Source organism: Olea europaea, unplaced genomic scaffold (assembly GCF_002742605.1).
Source record: "Olea europaea var. sylvestris unplaced genomic scaffold, O_europaea_v1 scaffold2429, whole genome shotgun sequence".
Taxonomy (NCBI): domain Eukaryota; kingdom Viridiplantae; phylum Streptophyta; class Magnoliopsida; order Lamiales; family Oleaceae; genus Olea; species Olea europaea.
This window is the reverse complement of record NW_019242474.1, coordinates 66,853-86,376: the sequence shown is the minus strand read 5'-3', so window position 1 is coordinate 86,376 and position 19,524 is coordinate 66,853. Positions and strand designations below refer to the sequence as shown.

Genomic DNA, 19,524 nt, shown 5'->3' with positions numbered 1-19,524 from the left:
ATGTGGTTAAAAAATGATTTACGTGTAATATCATTTTTTTAAAAATATATGTAATAAAAAATAAGATAAAGAAAATGCATTTTTTTATCGGGATAGCGGACCAAAAGCTATGGAACTTGGGTGTGGGTATTTGGAATGGCCAAAATGTGTGGTCCTGAGCGTAAGACGTGACCGAACGTAAAAGGTTTTACCCGAGATTGTTCATTGGCCCGTAAATCTTGACACAAGGTTAGAATTCTAGCTCTTTCAGAGTGATATCTCGCTGATGGTTCGAGCTCCCTGGACACGATTGACAGGATTTGGAGTCTCACAAGGGATTTAGCAGTTCCGTGGCCGCCTATTCAATTGATCACATGTGATTGAGTCATTTTTCCAAAAATCGAACCAAACAGGGGCCAAGTAACGAGGACTCGTAATTACTGCATGCCCCATCTGACCATATTACGAGTATTGTCCGTCAATGCAAGGAAAAATCTAAGGCTCCCAATGCCTTTTTTGCTTTGCTTTCTCAAACAAGATTATAAACTTTTAATTAATTAAAACCAAATCATATCTATTTCTCATGCCATTCCTTTCAAGTTATACAAATAATCTCCCAAATAGGGGACCCATTTTTCCCTCATCAATTGCTTCAAGCTTACTACGCTCCAACTTAAATTCAATCAATGGTATAGTGGTTTTTAATTATTTTCTACCATTTCGTATGCATTATTAAATTCCTGTTTGGACTTCAATTTTGTAAAAATACATTTTTCTCTTTTTTATTTTTAATCACACATTCTTCAATAAAATAATATTACACGTAAATAAATTTTTTTCCTTATTTATAAACCACATATTCTCTAAAAAATTACTATTTCAAAACACATTTTTTCTCAAAATTTAATTTTTATGGAAACCAAATAGGGACTACATAACACGACTTCAATTTTTTTCCTTAATATCCGAGAATACCTTCTAATCTTATTCACGGAATATAATGTTTGATAACATTATCACATGAGAACGATATCATTTCATTAAAAAAAAAATAGTAAAAAAGTTTGATATGGTAATTAAACAATACTAGTAAAATAGAGATAATGTTTATTATTGTGTGATTTAGCATATTTTAAAGCCGAATAATTAACTATATTCTTAATTAAAGAGAAAAAATGAGCTTCCAAGAAATTGTCCCGACAAAATTGAAGTACGATATTTTTTTATTATGGTTTGGTAACAAATTAGAAAAAATTTCATATGATTTTCTTCATAGTAGTTCAACTATAATAAAATGTTTGAAAACTAACTTAAAATTCTTGGTGGACAAGATTCCCAAGCAGGGGTATGATTTCAAATTTTAATAACGTGTTATCCCGAACAATGAAAAACACGAACTGAGAATATTCAAATTTCTTTTCACAGACTGGTTTTTCCCCAAAAGAGTATTAAAAAATTAAAAAATCCCTTTTTCTTAGTTTCATTAAATTCCTCGTTGCTTTACAATTCTTGAAGGATGATCCGAGACAAAAGTTGGCAAAAGCATTTTTGAATTCTTTACTCTTGTGGAGCTGAATTGATTTGGGTACTTTAATAAACAACTTTAAAAAGAAATGCTTCAGTTTCTTTAATTGACTGGGCAAAGACAAAAAAAGAAGATGATACTCCTTGTAGGCGCAATGTATAGACAACTCTTGTTTCCTGATCTGCTGTGCACATTCCACGATTTACCTCCCTCACAAAGCTCTAGGGGCGAGACGGTGGGGGCCTTTAAGGTTAGGGTTCAACCTTTTAAGAAGATGACACGAGTAGACAATGCTGATGAAAATTTGACGTACTCTTTGCTTTTGCTTTAGCGTGTGTATATATAACTATTACCATTGTTGTATCTGAAATGTATAAATTTCTCAGAGAGAAAATTATGGAAGAAGGTGATAGTGTGTGGACAGTGGAGTGTCTAAGAGGGAGATTGCTTGCGGAAAGAGTGGCTTCAAGAAATGCTAAAGAGGAGGCTGACCAATTGGGAACCAAGGTTTTACTACATTTCTATAGATTTGTGATATTCATCTGTTTAAATTCCCAAATTTTATAATCAATTTTCAACTTATAATTGTTCTTTTTTAAGCTGATGGAGCTGGAGAATCTGTTGAAAGTAGAGACAAGATCAAGAAACAGAGTTGTGAAGAAGCTAAAATTTCTACAGACAAAGCTTCAATGCAACAAAATATCAAATGCTGTACACAAATTAGAGCTTTCAATTTTATCAGATAAGAGCCAGGAAATTTCGAAGCACAATGGTTTACAAAGCCATGAAATTCCCACAGGCGAAGAGATTTTGAGTTCTTCGAGTGAAGCCAACTCACCTGAAAATCTAAACTCCCCCGTTGTCACAAAGAATTTCGAGCATAATTGTGCAAGTAGTAACATATCTGATCAGTCAACAGAACTCAAGTCGAATCAAGATTCTAATGATTCAAAGACAGAAGATGAAATGTAAGTAATATCACTTCATAGAATTCAAATCAGTCTTCAGACAGTAATTGTTGTGCTTTTACACAAAATCTGTGACAATATTTTAAAAAAGTGTCTTACATTACATTGTCCCTATAATCATGTGTTTTTTGAGAATTTTCCAGTTTGAGTCCCGTTCTTACGAGTGACTCAACTCCTTGATAATCTTTTTCAAGAATCCTAATTGGAGTTTTGTGTTGTGAAATCTTCTAGTGAAGTTAACAAAAAAAAGGACGATGATCAAGAGACTTGTGCAGAAAAATCCTCAGCATTAATCCCGGTCGACATGCCAAAGGGAAAACAGCATATCATTGATCCAGCAGTTCTTGATGCCACTGTAAAAGAAGTGCTTGATTCTTTAAGGAAGGCTAAGGAACAACTTCAAGCCTCAATGGAGAGAAGACATGTAAACATGATTAAAGTCGGTTAGATTAATTTTCCCATGTCTTCAGCATACGGTTTAGAGGGTTATCGAGTAAAATATACTTATTGAATATACACGAGGTATGAATTGTACATACTAAGAATAATCTGCTAAAATCCTAATCAACCTTGCAACTGGGAATTCATCAAAAGTGTGATATCTTGACCAGGGCACTTGCATGGTCATTGTGACTTTTCAGGGATTGTGCCACACCACCCGTTCAAGGAAATTTGATTAGTTGGTGAGATCGACAGTGGTGGAGTCATGATGATGCTTAGGCCTGTTTTCAAAGCCGTCCTGTCATCCCCTTGATTGGTTGATCTGGACAGCACTTCCTCTATCATGTCATGATGATATTTTCATATGACATCTACCATAGGTGACTTCGATCTTTATTTATTGGGTACGGTCCAAGGTGTCGAATTGACTTCTTTGAACCTTCAACATGTAAACTCCTTTGACATGGTCAAAAAGTGTCTCCGAGTCATGTGACATGAATTTCATATCAGTAGCAATAATAATAGTAGTAGTAATAAAACTACCTTGACAACTTACTGAAGACTCAATTGCGTAATAATATATGGTAAATCAAAAAGTTCAAAGAAATAGCTTTTTCTCGGATTTCTATTTTCGGTCAAAAGATAGTCACACAAAATAGTTAAAACTAAAAAGAGNAAAAGTTCAAAGAAATAGCTTTTTCTCGGATTTCTATTTTCGGTCAAAAGATAGTCACACAAAATAGTTAAAACTAAAAAGAGCTCAGTCCAAGTTGTATAACCTTTCCAAAATATTCATTAACGACACGAAATAAATAAGCTTTAATAAGAATATCTTACAACTATTCATCCTTATTTTCTCTATTTAGTTTACTTTCCCGTAATAGATGGTTACAACTTCCCACGTGAATTCAAATTCTACTTACACGTCATCAAAAAATGTTGAACAAACAAAAAAAATTGTACTCTCATTGATTCACCAACATTACTCAAAAGAGGAGGAATTATTGAATTTCACTGTCACACTCAAATGTGAAAATTGCAGAAATTTTTCTGTCTTGGGACCAGCTTCAATTAAAATTGCAGTTGCAGTAGTGAGTTAATTGGTACACTTGATCCAGTGAATGAATACATTATCCAAATACAGAAAAAATCACACTCAATCGCTTTCTCCGTGTCGAGGGCATCTGTACATTCTTGATACTGACCCAATTGATCATCAGTTTCACCTATTTTTTCTCGTAAAAGTTAAAACTAAGAATTTCTTTAATTTAGCAGTTAATATTTCTTAAGGATCGAGACTCTTTTGAGAAAACTATGGAAATTTTTTTATTAGTTTATAAATATGAAAGAGAATTAAAAAAAAAAAAAAAGATTTCTTTGGGTTTGTTCTAAACAAGTAAATTGTGACCTCAATAGCAGTTTAAATTAGGGGTGGACATTTAATCAGAATTGCATCGAACGAATCGGATGTTCTAGTCTAGTTCCAAAAAAAATAAAATAATAATAAATAAATAAATAAATATAAAATTTAAGAACTAGAACTAGAACTAAAAACTGAAAGCAATAGGTTCCCAGCTCTCAAACATAAATTTTATTTTTATGTTTACAATCTATTCACCATGTATTGAGATGAATGAATTTATAATGTTTTTCAAAGAAACGAATTTTTAAGAACTTGTAGAATCTATTATTTCCTTATTGTTGGATTCTTATTTCTAGTTTGTTCTTCAAGTATATAATTTGGTGTTTATACTTTACTAGACATTGAATGATATTTGATGGTATTTTTTTGTTAGATATTTGATGTTATTTGGTGTCATATTTATGGTGGACTAAAAAAATATTGAAATATGTATTTAAAAGCCCGTTTTAATTTTTTATTTGCTAAATATTGAGAAGATAATTTATACTGTCACACATGTTTTTCTAAAAATATTATGGGTAAAATCGAACCTAAAATCAAATAGACGGTTTGATTCTAGTAGTTATTTGGACTCGAATGATTCTATTTACAAAATACTCGAAGTGCAATAAGTGATTCTGAATGTTAAAATATTTGGATCAAGATTTGATCTTTTAAAATGAAATTTCAGAACGCTTCCTACATCAACACTGGGGTAACATTCACATTTTTCAATCTAAAATAAATTTAACAACTTATTTACCAAAGGAACTTGTGAAAAAAAAAAATTGTATTCTAAAGCAATGAACAACATTTTCAAGTTGATTACTGATGATGTAAACTCATATTAAAGTCCTTGCCGCTGGGGAGAATATTTTTTTTTTTTTTTGGAAAAATTGCAGTAGCGGTCCCTAACTTTTTTTGTTTTTTACAGACTTTACCCTAACTTTCATTTTGTGCCAGCGAAAGCACCTAATCTTTCATAAACATGCACCTGAGGTCTATTTGGATTGAAACCGTCCAAAACATCATAGTTAACTGAGAATATTCCTCAGAGTATCTACTATAGTGACGATTTTATTGGATGTTAATACCTTTTGGACGATTTTTTTGGATGTTGATTCCTTAATTTTTTTGTTCAATTGACGATATGTTGGATGATTTTCGTTCAGATAGATCTCAAGCATATATTTATGAAATGTTAAAAACCTTCACTGACACAAAATAAAGGTTAGAGTAAAATTTGCAAAAAAATAAAAATGTTAGGGACTGTTATTGCAATTTTTCCTAATTTTTTTGGCTAATGATCCAAGTGATGTGAACTATATCATCAATATTAGATTTGGAGTATAATCTCCATCTCCATCATGCTTAATCATGTGTTTAGCTTAACTACATAGTCTATTTCTCGATTCTTATGACACTAAAAATAATTAATTATAAGTCATATCATACCTTTCTCTTTCTCAGTATACCTAAATGACAAAGAATTTCTTATAGGTCGAATGAATGAATATTTCAAGGTGAACAACAATATTCATCTTAGATTCTATCATCAATCTTTGATCTACAATGGAAGCATTTGGATTTTTACAAATTTTTGTGTCGAATGTAATTGTACTTTCTTTTGAGTCTCAATCAACCAACTTCATATCACATACAATATGATTGATCATGCTTAAAATTTTGAATAACGTATTTGTACACGTCTTTACATGCTTATCTCAATATTATATCACTATAAAATCTCTTTTCAATACATTCGAACCAAATGAACTTTCATAAAGAAAAAGTTTTGAGTTCGTCTTTAGATTAAACAAATTTTAATGAAATTGAATCCAAATCAACCTTAAACAAAGTAAATTAAATTAGGTTATTTTAGCCCCGTTTGGCCGTTATTAAATTTGATTATAATGGGGGATTAGTGTTTTTTCGAAAAATGGATGGTTGTAAAAGAATGAAAAATTTTGATTTACGTATAATATTATTTTATTGAAAATCGTGTACTTGAAAATATGAGACAAAAAATTAATTAAATTTGATGAGATTTGGGCCAAACGGGGACTTAATAAGTTGTTTTATAACTTTTAAATATGCTGGTTGAGCACACCTAAATAAGATGAGCAAAAATTGCCTAAAATGGTGGCTTGCTAGTGTCAATAAACAAAAATCTTGGCCATGCAAGTAAACCGTTAGCCACAAGAAAAACAAAGAAAACAAGAGAGAGGTATTAGGAGTTTGTAATATAATTGTCAGGGAAGAAATTACTAATTTAATATTTTTCTTTAAAAAAATATTTTATATTTCTCCCTTTTTATTTCCCCCCTTTCTACTCTTCATGAGCATAAAGCATAATAATAATCTGAGATCTCATTCTGACACCAATCTGAAAGGATTTTTCGTTCTTTCAGGAAAATTCCAAATCCCAGTTTTCTTTTTGTTATCCATTTGCCCCTTTGTGATCCCTCTGGTCCCGGAACAAACTCTTGTCACAATTAATCTTATATGGGTTTTTACAGCTAAGGCTGTTGTGGAAATGTGACACAACCATGGAAGGTCCACATAAATACAACCAGGTTCAAGGTATGCAAAATAAGGACCCCTTCATATTCTCTGAAATCGCCTAAATAACTATTGGTTTCTTGCTTTGGGACAGAGTTTCTGTGGAGGAATTGCCCATACCCTTTTGGTTTTTTATGTATATTTATAAGAATTGGGTTCTTTAGATTTGGAACATAAGCGAAAGCTGATTTTAACGTTGGGCATGGTGAATATATTATTTGCTGGTTTATTTGAATGATGTTGATGATGATGGTATGTTTAGGGTTTGTTTAATTATATAATGATTTTAAATCATTTGGATATGTAGCTTGTATGTGAGATACATTATATATGTGGCGGTATAAAAATGATTAAGCCTTGTTGGAAACCTTTGGTGGATGGTGATGGAAGTTGGAGGGGAAGAGATGCGAGAAGGCGATGGGCTGATCCAAATGGAAGAGTTGATGGATTGTTTTGGTATAAGGATTTGGGACCTCACGTAAATGGAGAATTTTCAATGGCAGTGATTCAAGCCAATAATTTATTGGAGGATCAAAGCCAGCTTGAATCGGGGTCATTGGGTTCGCTTAGTTCAGGGCCGTATGGTACTTTCGTTGGAGTCTATGATGGACATGGTGGACCAGAGACATCCCGATTTGTAAACGAAAACCTATTCCCCATGCTCAAGAGTATGTTTTCTTCTCCCTTGGGTGCCTAACTAATTGATATTGTTTTATTCAAAGTCTCAGAGTTTTAAGCTGTAAATGTGCTAAAACATTGCTGCCTTCACTAACCTAATCGAATTGAATAGCTAACTGTATTCTAGAAGTAGCATTCTACGTGTCTTCAACGTAATTCATGATACCAAATTTGATAAGACGAAAATCAATGCCCTCCACTAAAGGAAAAAGTGTAATTAGTAATGACTTCAAGTAGTCTGCCTTTGGTCTTATTTTTTTTTCCTTTTCCACTCACTTGTTAATCACTATTTTTGTGGGATCGGGATAAACAAGTGCTGTAGCTCCGGTTTTTTAGCATTTTACCCTTTAAACTGGGAAATACCAGCTAGTAGTTAGTTGCTACATTTCATTGGACAAGGAATTTCTCTTGTCCATTTTAAATCGAACCTTACCTCTTTTCTCTTTCGGGAGAAGTCCAAGTACTCTGTTAAAGCACACCATCTCATTGAGGATTTGAGAGGGAAAAACACCATCCCATTGAGCGGGAAAAACTGAAGAAGTAATAATAAATTATGAACACAATTATGCATGTACTACCAGGAATGGCTTACCAGTTTTGTGATTCCATCGCTACCAAGGGGAAAAAGGTAAAGAAAGAGTTGTAGACATAGGTCCTCTAGTTTTTGCCAAGTTTGGGGCTTCATGCTTGAAAATGTATGTGCCTGAAGTGCGTTGAACTACAGTAATACTTCCTCAGCTCAACTTACCAACCAATTAAACATATGGGAATTTTATTTTATTTTATTTTTAATTTGAAGTGCACTAAGAACTGTAATGGCGTTTTCTGTTAACTAATTGGTGCATCTGAAACAGAATTTGCCTCTGAGCATCAAGAAATATCTGCGGATGTTATTAAAAAGGCTTTCTTGGCAACTGAGGAGGAATTTCTCTCTCTAGTGAGACATCAATGGCTCGATAAACCTCAAATTGCATCAGTGGGAACATGTTGTTTGGTTGGGGTAATATGCAACGGGCTCCTCTATATAGCCAATGCTGGAGATTCCCGTGTTGTGTTGGGCAGGGTAGATAAGACTGTTAAAGGAATTACAGCTATTCAATTATCAACAGAGCACAATGCTAATCTCGAGTCCGTTAGGGCTGAACTACAATTATTGCATCCCGATGATCCACAAATTGTGGTTCTTAAACACAAAGTTTGGCGCGTCAAGGGTATCATACAGGTAATTTCTTGAATCTCTTTTCCGTGGCATTTCGGGGTACTTTTTTCTGCACTTTTTCTTTTATATTTTATGTTGGAAAAGTAGTACCTTGGTCTGAAAATAACCAAGGGATTGATCGTCTGATGATTTTCCTGATCTAGAGAATCCACGGGACTTTAGCAACCCAAGTGGCGATTCATCTAATGTCTAATATTGATAATGTCTAGAGAAATCCGCCGTACAATGTAGTTGTTTTCTTCTTCTCTATGCTCGCCAAAAATAAAATTAAAACATAATCTTCGACAGCGTTTTCAATTTTGAATGTTTCTAGTATTTTTCTTAATTTGCTGAGTTTGTGATGACGGGAAAAATGAGAAATCATATTGGATATCATTTGTCGAAAGGAGATACAGACTTTCTGGTCTTTTTTTAAGCAAATGACATGTTTTGGGTACTTTTTTTTAACTGAATATTATAAACCCATAATAAATATTATCCTGAGAACTGGAAATTATAAATTAATTTGATCCAGCAATCTGCAAACATGATTTAATGGTAGGTAAGACATTATGTTTCATTGTCTGTCAATGACATTTATTGTCTTGTCTTAACAGGTCTCGAGATCTATTGGTGATGCCTATCTTAAGAAGTCGGAATTCAACAAAGAACCACTACTGGCGAGATTTAGGCTATCTGAACCCTTCCACAAGCCAATCCTTAGTCCAGAGCCATCCATATTTGTACACAAGCTCAATCCCAAGGATCAGTTTCTCATATTTGCTTCTGATGGTTTGTGGGAGCATCTTAGCAACCAAGAGGCTGTCGATATTGTCCACAGTTACCCACGTCAAGTAAGCTTTTCTTAACCATATAAAAGATCAGATTCGACCTCTCAATGGAGACAATAGGAAACATGAAAAAAAGGCAAAATACTCTTCAAACTAAATATTACGGGTGTTAGCCAGTGTATATCAAAGCTAAACGACGGTGTATAGTAAGGTTAATAAAGCAGGCCCCATCGGCCCATCACAAATTCACAATAATATTATGTTAGGCTGAGCTTAAGCGTTACTTATTAGTCATACCTCTTTGAAAAGTTGGTAGACGTACTTTTCAAAAAACAGTTACTCTTTAAGTGACTTAAACTCAGTAACATGTTGATTGATCTACAATAGTTTACGATACTTGAAAAGCAGTAAAATGGCTTTATATCTGAGCTCGTGGTGGCAAGTGATTGACACAGGTAGGTTCAGATTATAAACTCAAACTTTTCTTGTTTTTGCTTATTTTGCAGGGCATTGCTCGGAGACTTGTTAAAGCTGCTCTTCATGTGGCAGCCAAGAAAAGAGAAATGCGATACTCAGACTTGAAGAAGATTGATAGAGGTGTAAGGCGACATTTCCACGATGATATCACAGTCGTGGTCGTGTTTATAGATCCGTCTTCTATGAATAGAACACCTTCTCGTAGTTCGAATTTTTCAATTAGAGCAAGAGGAGGTGTTCCTACCTCTGCTAATTCATAGGCTTATGCTTTATCAGTTCTTTCCAAATTTATAAATATTGGAAAAGTAATTGCAAGAATTTTCTTATTCTGTTATTCTTTTGATTACCTCCATTTTATCATTTTTGAACTAATGATTCCTAAGCAGTAGAAAAATATCATTATGTTTAAAAGTGATTATTATGATAAGTCACTATGGGCCATTTGGCAAACTTTTAAAGAGTCTATTAAAAAGTTGTTTTTGAATTTATTTGGATAATTTTTTGAAAATGATTTGCCTGACTAATAGAGCTTTTAAAGAAAGTTGGTCCAAGGTTACTTTCTTTAGAAATTCTTCAATAAAAATTAGAAGCAAAAACATAAATTTTGTCAAACCAACCCTAATTTACAGCTCCATTGGCTTTCAAGTTCTATGGTTGAGAAAAAAAAGAAAAAAAAAAGAATATATATATATATATATATTTATATATATATATAAAATGAAATAAAATAAAAAGAGTGAATGAAATAGAAATTGAGAATTGGAGGTATTTCAATTTCCATGTATTAGTTAGTTGAGCCGTGCTTTGTGCACAGTATGACATACAGCAAGACTTACAGCCCCCTTACATCAAAGGAGCTCGAGCCATTAAAAAGCACGAGGTGGATAACTGGATTTGTAGCGGAATATCGTCGTCTCCCTCGAACAAGTCCAAGCAAAATACCCAGTTTACAGTCCCAGCAAATCTAGGCCATGAAATTGGCTTCCACACTTCACAATAGTACAGTTCGAATCCCATTCACTTTCGACCTTAATTTGCAAAGAGCTTCCCTAATTTCATGCCCCAAAAATGCTCGAGTTCAATTTTCTCTTCCTCGTTCTTACCCCCTTTATTCAGGTAATGATAGTGTTTTTCTAAATATATTTTAATGCTTTCTGGTTTAACGTTTTGTGGATGGGTTGTTTATAGGTGTTTGCGATTGTGGTCGGAAGTATTATTATTCAAAAATTTTCTGCGCAAGAAAAACTGAGCAGGAGCAAGAATCGTCTGCTTCAGGTAACAATTTTAAATTAGAGAGCTATTCTTTCATTCATTTAATTTTGGAGGGTAAGCTGTTATAGGAGGAATGTGTTGGTAAACTATTTCTTTTACTTGCTCACAGTGATCCGTTATGGACATGTAGATACAAATTCAGTGCTGTATACTTTATTGTTTATTTAATTTTTATATGGTAAACATCGTGTAATTGAGGCTCTGTATAGATTCATAAATCGAATGGTTGATTTCCATTGCATTTAGTGCATTTTTGGTACGTGGTAGTAATTTTCATTTTATAACAATCATGAGAACTTAATATTTTCTTGCAAAGAGCTCTGCCTATGTGTTCTGACTGTATTGATACCATGGAATTCGATATTGGACTGCTGGGGGAAACTGTAGCGGAGAATGCAGAATGGAGACCACTGGTTACTTCACTTTTTAGCATCTATCAAATAGAAACTCTAATTTGGATTTTCTTTTTCTAATATAGTTACAGATCAAAATAATTAGAAGGTAATAACTTGTAAAATTCAAAATGCTGCCCCTTGCATTAGTTTGGAGATCATGGGAAACACTAGCGAATGTTTTGCTCCATGTTTTTCTTTGTCAAACTTAACAGCGGCGGGGATAAAAAGGGTTGAAAATTACTCAGATTTGGCTTTTGAAGAATTATGTACTTCATGTGAAATGAGGACAAATGGTGGCATGTTGTATGTTAAAGATTGTCGTGGTTGGCGAACTAATTTTGCAGAGGGGCAGACATCAACTTCTCCATTACGTGATGGTGTCTTTGGCGTTGATGGCTCTGAAAACATATCTTCCATCAGTAATTCAGGGGAGAAAGATCCAAAGACTGTAGATTATGCCTCTTCGCTGAGAACTGTAGCCTCATGCGTATGTACTTTGTGCTCATATTTATGATTTTTACTTTCTATTGGTGAATGCCTAAATTCAAGTCAATATAGTGAATTACTTCTGCAGGTGTTCTCAGCTGTGGCATTTGGTGTTGGTTTGGGTTTTAAATATGGAGTTGGCAAGGCATCTGAATTTTTTGCTGGGTATGAGCTTGAACAGTCTACCAGCATACTATATTATTATATGAAGTTGTGTTTCTGTGGCTCCACACAAGTTCTTTAAGCAGTAGTTGCTTTTTGGCAATCTGTCACGTTTCCTAGTTTCCTTAAGGGCAGCACTTAAGCTCTTGGGATGGTCAGTGTGATGAAGACAATGTGTGCTGGGCCGCTTCTACATAAGAAACTATTAGTAGAAGGAATCATTTGGTTTATTTTCATTAACTAAAATTTTTAGTGTCCTTGTTAAATACTAAGAAGCTATAAGTGGAGGGAATCGTTTGGTTTATTTGCAGTAAACAAAGATTCTAGTGCCCTTTTTAAACACTCTCTCCAGACGGGAAAATCCAAAATACAGAACTTGACTTGCAGCTCTAATTTCTATTTTGCTTAAAGTTATCATTTTTCCCTTGGGATCAATAATTCTTTGTCTATATATTTTTGTCGCATTTGAGAATGTTCTCTTTCTTTAGTTTGACGATAGGATTCTTACAATCCTTAGAAATGGTAAAGCTGAATTTATGTAGAATTACCAATCGTTCCATCAACTTTTATTAAAATCTATTAAAAAATCTGATTTTTATCTAAACCAAACAGGAGCATTATTATTATTTTTATTTCCAAGATAATTACTTTATCAGAATGAAATCTGCTATTCCATCTTCAATTTTGGTCTGATTTGTGCATGATTGTAATGATTTATTTGTTTTCAGGTACCTACTTGAGCAAAGTTTATCGGTGGACAATCTATTTGTCTTTGTATTAATTTTCAAGTATTTCAAAGTGCCACTTCCATATCAGGTGTTTCATCAAGCTTTTTATACTGTTTATAACTTCAGCGGTTAGTGCTGTAAATTCTCGTTTACTTCAATAAATAGATGCTGATGTTTAAACTTTCATTTATCTCGTTTGTTGGTGGAAACCAATATCGTGACGGAGAACAGAATCGGGTGCTCTCTTATGGAATTGCTGGTGCAATAATCTTCCGATTGACATTGATATTTCTTGGATCAGTGACTCTTCAGGTCACTTCCATACTATGGCGTGCTTGTAAATGCATGCTCGTATATAGATATAAATATAAAGATGAATTGATTATCATATCCTTGAACACGTTCAAACCGTTCCACCTTTGCTTTCTTTTATTTTACACATTCAAACAATTGTTTTCTTATGTCATGTTTAGAGGTTCGAGGCAGTGAACCTACTCTTGGCAGCGATTTTACTCTACTCGTCGTTCAAGGTGCTATTCCTCTCTCCTTAGCACATGTAACTCTGTCTTTTGCTTTTGTTGGCATGTTGTACTCTTCAAAACTCGGTGGAGATTCATTTCACCAAAATAGTCCAAATTTGTGGAGATCAAGCATTATTTAAATGCGGACATGAACAAAGAAAACATCGTTTCCAACTTGTTGGTCTAGTTTCTAAGCTGGTCACATCTAATGTAAAATTGGCATGTTCGTATTTTGTTAGTCCAAATGGGATTTTGGAATGACTTGACCAAAATGCAAATGCTTGCACTTAAAGAATCCTTCAGAAAATGAATATAATGCTATGGTAAAATTCTTTTGTTATGGTTCTTTGTTTAGTATTCATAATCAATCTCATTAAGGAAAATGGTAAACAATCTTTCTATACAACTGCCATGGTAACTTTTCTATCATTTATGTCATATATTCTCATACCTCTTGTGCAAAAAGCAAAACATTGAATGCTTAGTTGAGATATATGCTGATTCAAATTCAGATTTCTTCATGATTTTTGATCCTCTCCAAAATGCTTTATATAGAAGTGGATAGGAATCTGTAAATATTACATCTTAGATCATGAATGAATAACTTGATTCGGGGTGTCATTGCATCGAAATATTTTATTCTGTTTTTCTGTGCTTTCCCAGTTCGTATTTCCTTTCTTTTTGAGCATGCTTTGGTGATATTCGGGGATGTTATATGGTTGTATTCTTTATCTTATTATTTGCTGAAGAAAACTAGGACCACTATGTTGATGTTTTCTACCTAATGGTTATAATTTTCCTTTTTATCTTAGTTATTTGCTGAAGAAGATGAAGATGCTGATCTGTCAGATAACTTCATAGTAAAGACATGTCAGAAATTCATCCCCGTCACTTGTAATGTTCTCTCATCTGTCTCTCACAGTATATTACGTCATATAGCTCTTGAAAAGTGAAAGGAGGGTAAAAATATTTGAAACCATTACAGTCTTGGACTTATTTCGATGTAATGCTCTCTCCATGACCTTGTCAATTGAAACCTTTTTAGAAAAATTGGCTGGACGTCAGTGTACTGTTTCATTCCTATTATCTCATTCTACCCCAATCAGATTTCTCTTTTTTGGGAGTTTACTTGTGTTTGGTAGTTAAATCCAATGCCTAGTAATTGAATTTTGACAATTTAACTTGCTTCGGGTATAGACCTGACCTATCCAGGGAGGGAGAAGGGATGGAGGTGGGGGGAGGGGAGGTATTGTTTCGATTACCCTTAACTTTTAGATATTCTTAAATTATATATTCTAAATTTTGCAGCTAACTACGATGGCGATCGATTTATAACTGTTCAGAATGATGTGTGGAAGGTAAGCTTTTTGTGGAAAATCAGGTAATAATGCCGTGAGTTCTTGAGTAATACAATCTCTTGGGTTGCTGTATTAAAAGGTTTGTTAGAAAATTGTCCGTCAAAAACTGCTTCGGATGCTCAACACACCCTCATTGATTTCTAACTCTTCGGAAGGACCCGAATTAGACATGTATGGCCATGCAAACAACCCGGCATGTTAGCCATGTTAACAGTCTGGTCGGGTCAGGTCAAATGCTCAGTTGGCCTGGTCTGTTCATTGGCTAAACCAACTTGTTTTACACCTCTAATGTGAATGCGCCTGTAGCAGATCTAAATCATATGTGGCACCACATATTCAAATGAACATCTCTATCTTGAATTGATCATTAACTTGATTCCTAACAGGAGTCAAACATTTTGGGCAGGCTACACCTTTGCTTCTGACGGTTGCAGTTATTGAACTCAGTGATATTGCATTTGCTGTAGGTTTCATTTCATTATCTGTGGCACGTCTCAAGAACTCAGGCTTCGACGTTTTATGTTCAATTGCTATTTGATTTCTGTGTCAGGTGGATTCTATACCAGCAGTTTTTGGGGTGACACGAGATCCTTTCATAGTTTTCACGTCTAATCTCTTTGCCATTTTAGGTACATTCTTGTACTTTATTTTGTTATGTTGTCTACAGTTTTTCTTATAGCTGGTCACACTACTAAATTTGTGTGATGAATATTCTCTACTTCCACCAGACTGCTATCTAGATCCATGTGGAAATGTGTTTAAATAACAAAGGCAAAAGCTTAATTAGTTCATTGAAAGATGCATCTATTTTTTTGTTGTAGAAGATTAATAATCTCACTTGACTTTTTGTAGGTTTAAGGTCATATTATACCCTCATTTCTGAGAGTATGGCAGATTTGGAGTATTTGCAGGTGAGATTTTGCTTGCAATATTTGAATTCAGGATTGCTTGATGTAACGCCCCTGCCCTGAAAATATTATATCCACAATGGGACACAAGCCAGCTAAAGGAGCAGAGCTAACTAAATATCATCACTTTAACGTCAATAACCGAGCAAATATTATCTTTCTAGTCTAACTGCGTAATTTTGGAAGTTGGCGAACCTCTCCGTGAGTGCCATCTTTTGATGCATCCACATGAGCTGAAAACAGGAAAGTTGAAATGATGCTGGCCGTATGATTTGTTTTACTCTTTGTTGGCAATTCTACTTTGGCTTATCCAATTTACAGAATCTCAACCTTAGTCAATCCACATGTTCCTGGTGCATAGAGAACCTGTTCAAGCACCCTGCTCTAATTGTGGTGTAAATACTCTTAAGATTTCATTCACCCGGATAACCCATATTAGCATTGCTATGACAGACTAGAACAATTCCTACCGCCCACTTTATTCCCCCCTTCCCGGCCAAATTGGATGCGCCAAAGGATGGCTCTCTTTGAGGTGCCTTCACCTGGTAAGGTTGGTTCTCACGCAAAATGAACAGGGCATTTACTACCGTTCTGATAATTATTCTCAATGAGTTCATATGACAATAGAGAGTAGCCTGATTTCCCCACTTGTCAATTTCTATCACGTAATTTTTACGATTATTTCAGCCTGCCATCGGTGGTATTCTGGGATTTATCGGGTGCAAGATGATTCTTGATTTCTTTGGTAAGTGTCACTCAACTCAATGGGTTCTTTCGCACGTATATTTCATCTTTAGGCAAAATTTATGTTTGTTTGGCCTCCAGGTTTCCATGTATCTACTGAGGTTTCCCTTGGATTTGTGGCTACATCTCTCAGTGCTGGGGTGTTGCTGAGTTTAATAATAAAGAAATCTGACTGAAAAAGAAGCCCAGGATTGATGAAGAACTAAACTATACCCATCTTCTGTAGATTTTTCAGCATTTTACTGCAACAACACACTTGTTGAATTTTGCCTTTTAGTTTCAATATTGACCTCATGTGAATTTTTATACATTTCTACAGAGGTGCTAAAACTAAAAGTTGCAAAGACGATAATAGGTGGCCAGATAAAAGTTGATGAAATTTGTAGTTAAAAAGTTGTATATCCTATGATATGTGTGTGTAATTAATTGTTGAATTTGACTTCAAATTTTTAGCAACTTTTAATTTATACCAAACAAGCACTGATTGACCGTAAAACACCATGTTTCGACTTGTCCCAAATTGGGCAGGCAGGGATGCATGTTATTATCCTAGTTTACGTGTATTACACTTTGACAAATGACAACTCAGTATATATTTTTAATTACCATTTGATTCAAAATTCATGTCTTTAATAAGTATAATAATAACTCTAATGTACTATTTACAAATAAAGATGGAATTTCCCGCAAAGTCTACGACCTTAATTTATTGCTTGATCCGTTTGTAAGCTTTCTCATGTTAAGTCAAGAGATGCGTGCTTGAAAAAATGATATTTAATTATGTTTTTATTGCCACATTTTTAAGCCAATTTTTTCTTGGCAATTTATTTTAAAAAATTATCTGTTTGTCAGGTCTTTAATAAAGGAAAATGAATTTTGTACGAGTTGTGGTCTGCCATCCAAAATTTGTTGTGCACTCAATGAATAATTGACACATCATTTTAAATAAATATATTCAACTTTTCTCGCATTGTCACTTTTACTTAAAATTAAGTGACACTTTAATGTAAAATGATGTGTCAATAATTTATTAGTACAAATTTCAACTCAAGATGGTTCTTCAATTGTTAGTGATAAACTACATCTTGGGTAATTAATGTATACATATAGAAAATTGCAGCTGTATGAATATAATAAGTTTGCTCTTCTACTTTTTATCCAAATTGTTGAGGTTGAATTGAACTAAGGGTCTGTTTGATCGTAAATATGGAATTTGGGTGAAAAAAAACGAATTTCAGAGAATTGAATTGTTCAGAAATTGTTTTTCTGAGAATTGTAATTTATTGTATTTGATTGGTATAATTTTTCACGTAAAAATTGTTGAAATAAAAGTGTTTTTTTGTGTTCATATGGTTTTATTTTACATGAAAATTGTTGATTAAAGGGATATAATTTACTGGTATTGGGGATGAAATTTGTTTTCATTACAAAAAAAAATATTCAAAACAATCATCTATCTTTTGGTGTTCGTTTGACTTTATTTTATATGAAAATTATTAGGTAAAGGGAAATATTTTTTTTACAGTAATTCTTAGAATTTGTTTCAATTGCAAAAAAAAATAAATAAATAAGAAAGTGTTGCATTATCTTGAAAAGGAAGGAAAATCCTAGGTGGCATAAAAAACTAGAAAATGAATTCCATAGAAAAATAGAGCCATCAAACAAGTAAAAACATAGAACTGGAATTGGTTTTCCATTTTTCATGAAAAATTGAGTGTATCAAACACATCCCAAATTACATAACGAACAAGACTTGTTTGAGTCTCATTCTTTTGGAAAAATTCATTTTTCAACAATATTTTGATATCATTTCAATCACACATTCTTCAATAAAATAATATTACACGTAAATCCAAAAAATTTCTTATTTTTTAATTACATATTTCTCATCAATACACTATTTAAAAATTCATTCTTCCAAAAAAAAAAAATTTTTTTTTTTATACAATTACTAACATCCAATCATGTTAAGTATACGGAATTAATAATACCCAAAATTGCTCACTTGGTCTCCAATTTATTGTTTTAGTAGTGTTTTAGACTTTAAACTTTCATTAACTATACTATAATATATTAAATTATCAATTCAAGTGAAAATTATTTTTTGGATGATTTTAACTTTACTACAATTCAATTATTTCAACAATACTTTAATTTTTCAATATGTAATAAATATTATAAAATCTTTGTCATGAATTTCATGTTATTAATTCTCAATCAATTAGCATTCACATGAACATGAACTCAATAAATATTGACTTGATTAATCTTGATTTACATGAATTTATAGTTATTATAAATGAATTTATTTTTGTTCATATATCTAGAAATTTTAATGAGTATTTGAATCCATGTAATGTTGGAAATAATGTTACTCCACCAAAGATATTATGAGAACGAATTAAAAAAAAATCGAAAGAATAATAGGAGATGAAGGAATGACAAAGTATATATATGAAGAAATTGAAGGCTCAAACACAATCTTTAATTGTTGTCCTCAAACGAATTTTGCCCCCACTATTTTGGTGTTTAAAGGGTGATCCGGCAAAAGGTTTGAAGGATTAATCAAGCCTTATAAAGATTCAAACACTAAACACTTGTTTGAATCTTTAAAATTTAAGAACACAAAGAAAAAGATGAAAATGAAAGGGGATTTTTGTTTGGATTTGATCTCAAGAAGTATCAATATAATAGGTGTTTTTTCAACATTTTTCAATGACCCAAGATCACCTATTTATAGCCAAGTAGTATAGCTTTACGAAGTGGTGCACCTTATGAATGAAAAGCCACCAAAAAACCAACAAAAAATGACCCAACGGTCGTTTTTTATGTACCATGCGACCACATGGTACAAACCCATGCGGTCGTATGGTACAACCCTACCGAGACCATTTGGTCTCGGTAGGGTTCCATGCGGTCGCATGGCCTA

General features: G+C 33.4%; 3 protein-coding genes across 4 annotated transcripts; all 3 read left to right on the top strand.

Moving 5' to 3' along the window:
• Positions 1-1,896: 1,896 nt before the first annotated feature.
• Positions 1,897-2,920, top strand: LOC111382066. The gene is made up of 3 exons (XM_023005930.1): positions 1,897-2,011; positions 2,105-2,472; positions 2,704-2,920. Exons 1-3 carry the CDS (start codon positions 1,901-1,903, stop codon positions 2,918-2,920), a joined length of 696 nt encoding a protein of 231 aa, XP_022861698.1. The 5' UTR covers positions 1,897-1,900.
• Positions 2,921-6,562: 3,642 nt separating this feature from the next.
• LOC111382072 (probable protein phosphatase 2C 38) lies at positions 6,563-10,361 on the top strand. Its single transcript, XM_023005938.1, has 5 exons — positions 6,563-6,898; positions 7,185-7,545; positions 8,410-8,777; positions 9,371-9,607; positions 10,051-10,361. The coding sequence occupies exons 2-5, from the start codon at positions 7,224-7,226 to the stop codon at positions 10,279-10,281; spliced, it is 1,158 nt and encodes a 385-aa protein (XP_022861706.1). The 5' UTR covers positions 6,563-6,898; positions 7,185-7,223; the 3' UTR covers positions 10,282-10,361.
• Positions 10,362-10,899: 538 nt separating this feature from the next.
• Positions 10,900-17,021, top strand: LOC111382068 (thylakoid membrane protein TERC, chloroplastic). Of its 2 annotated transcripts, XM_023005932.1 has the most exons (14): positions 10,900-11,137; positions 11,210-11,296; positions 12,033-12,175; positions 12,263-12,339; positions 13,065-13,152; positions 13,296-13,376; positions 13,538-13,594; positions 14,398-14,479; positions 14,894-14,943; positions 15,350-15,406; positions 15,494-15,572; positions 15,796-15,854; positions 16,539-16,596; positions 16,677-17,021. In XM_023005932.1, exons 1-14 carry the CDS (start codon positions 10,993-10,995, stop codon positions 16,769-16,771), a joined length of 1,158 nt encoding a protein of 385 aa, XP_022861700.1. In that variant the 5' UTR covers positions 10,900-10,992; the 3' UTR covers positions 16,772-17,021. The 2 variants fall into 2 exon arrangements, with proteins under 2 accessions (XP_022861700.1, XP_022861701.1); XM_023005933.1 differs by lacking the exon at positions 15,350-15,406.
• The last annotated feature ends 2,503 nt before the right edge of the window (positions 17,022-19,524 follow it).

Coding starts and splice junctions, on each gene's coding strand:
- LOC111382068 (XM_023005932.1), top strand. CDS start 10,993: ATGAAATTGGCTTCCACACTTCACAATAGTACAGTTCGAATCCCATTC. Junction 11,297..12,032: donor GCAAGAATCGTCTGCTTCAG/GTAACAATTTTA, acceptor CTAATTTTGCAG/AGGGGCAGACATCAACTTCT. Junction 12,340..13,064: donor GCATCTGAATTTTTTGCTGG/GTATGAGCTTGA, acceptor ATTTGTTTTCAG/GTACCTACTTGAGCAAAGTT.
- LOC111382072 (XM_023005938.1), top strand. CDS start 7,224: ATGATTAAGCCTTGTTGGAAACCTTTGGTGGATGGTGATGGAAGTTGG. Junction 7,546..8,409: donor CCTATTCCCCATGCTCAAGA/GTATGTTTTCTT, acceptor CATCTGAAACAG/AATTTGCCTCTGAGCATCAA. Junction 9,608..10,050: donor TCCACAGTTACCCACGTCAA/GTAAGCTTTTCT, acceptor CTTATTTTGCAG/GGCATTGCTCGGAGACTTGT.
- LOC111382066 (XM_023005930.1), top strand. CDS start 1,901: ATGGAAGAAGGTGATAGTGTGTGGACAGTGGAGTGTCTAAGAGGGAGA. Junction 2,012..2,104: donor CTGACCAATTGGGAACCAAG/GTTTTACTACAT, acceptor TTCTTTTTTAAG/CTGATGGAGCTGGAGAATCT. Junction 2,473..2,703: donor TCAAAGACAGAAGATGAAAT/GTAAGTAATATC, acceptor GAAATCTTCTAG/TGAAGTTAACAAAAAAAAGG.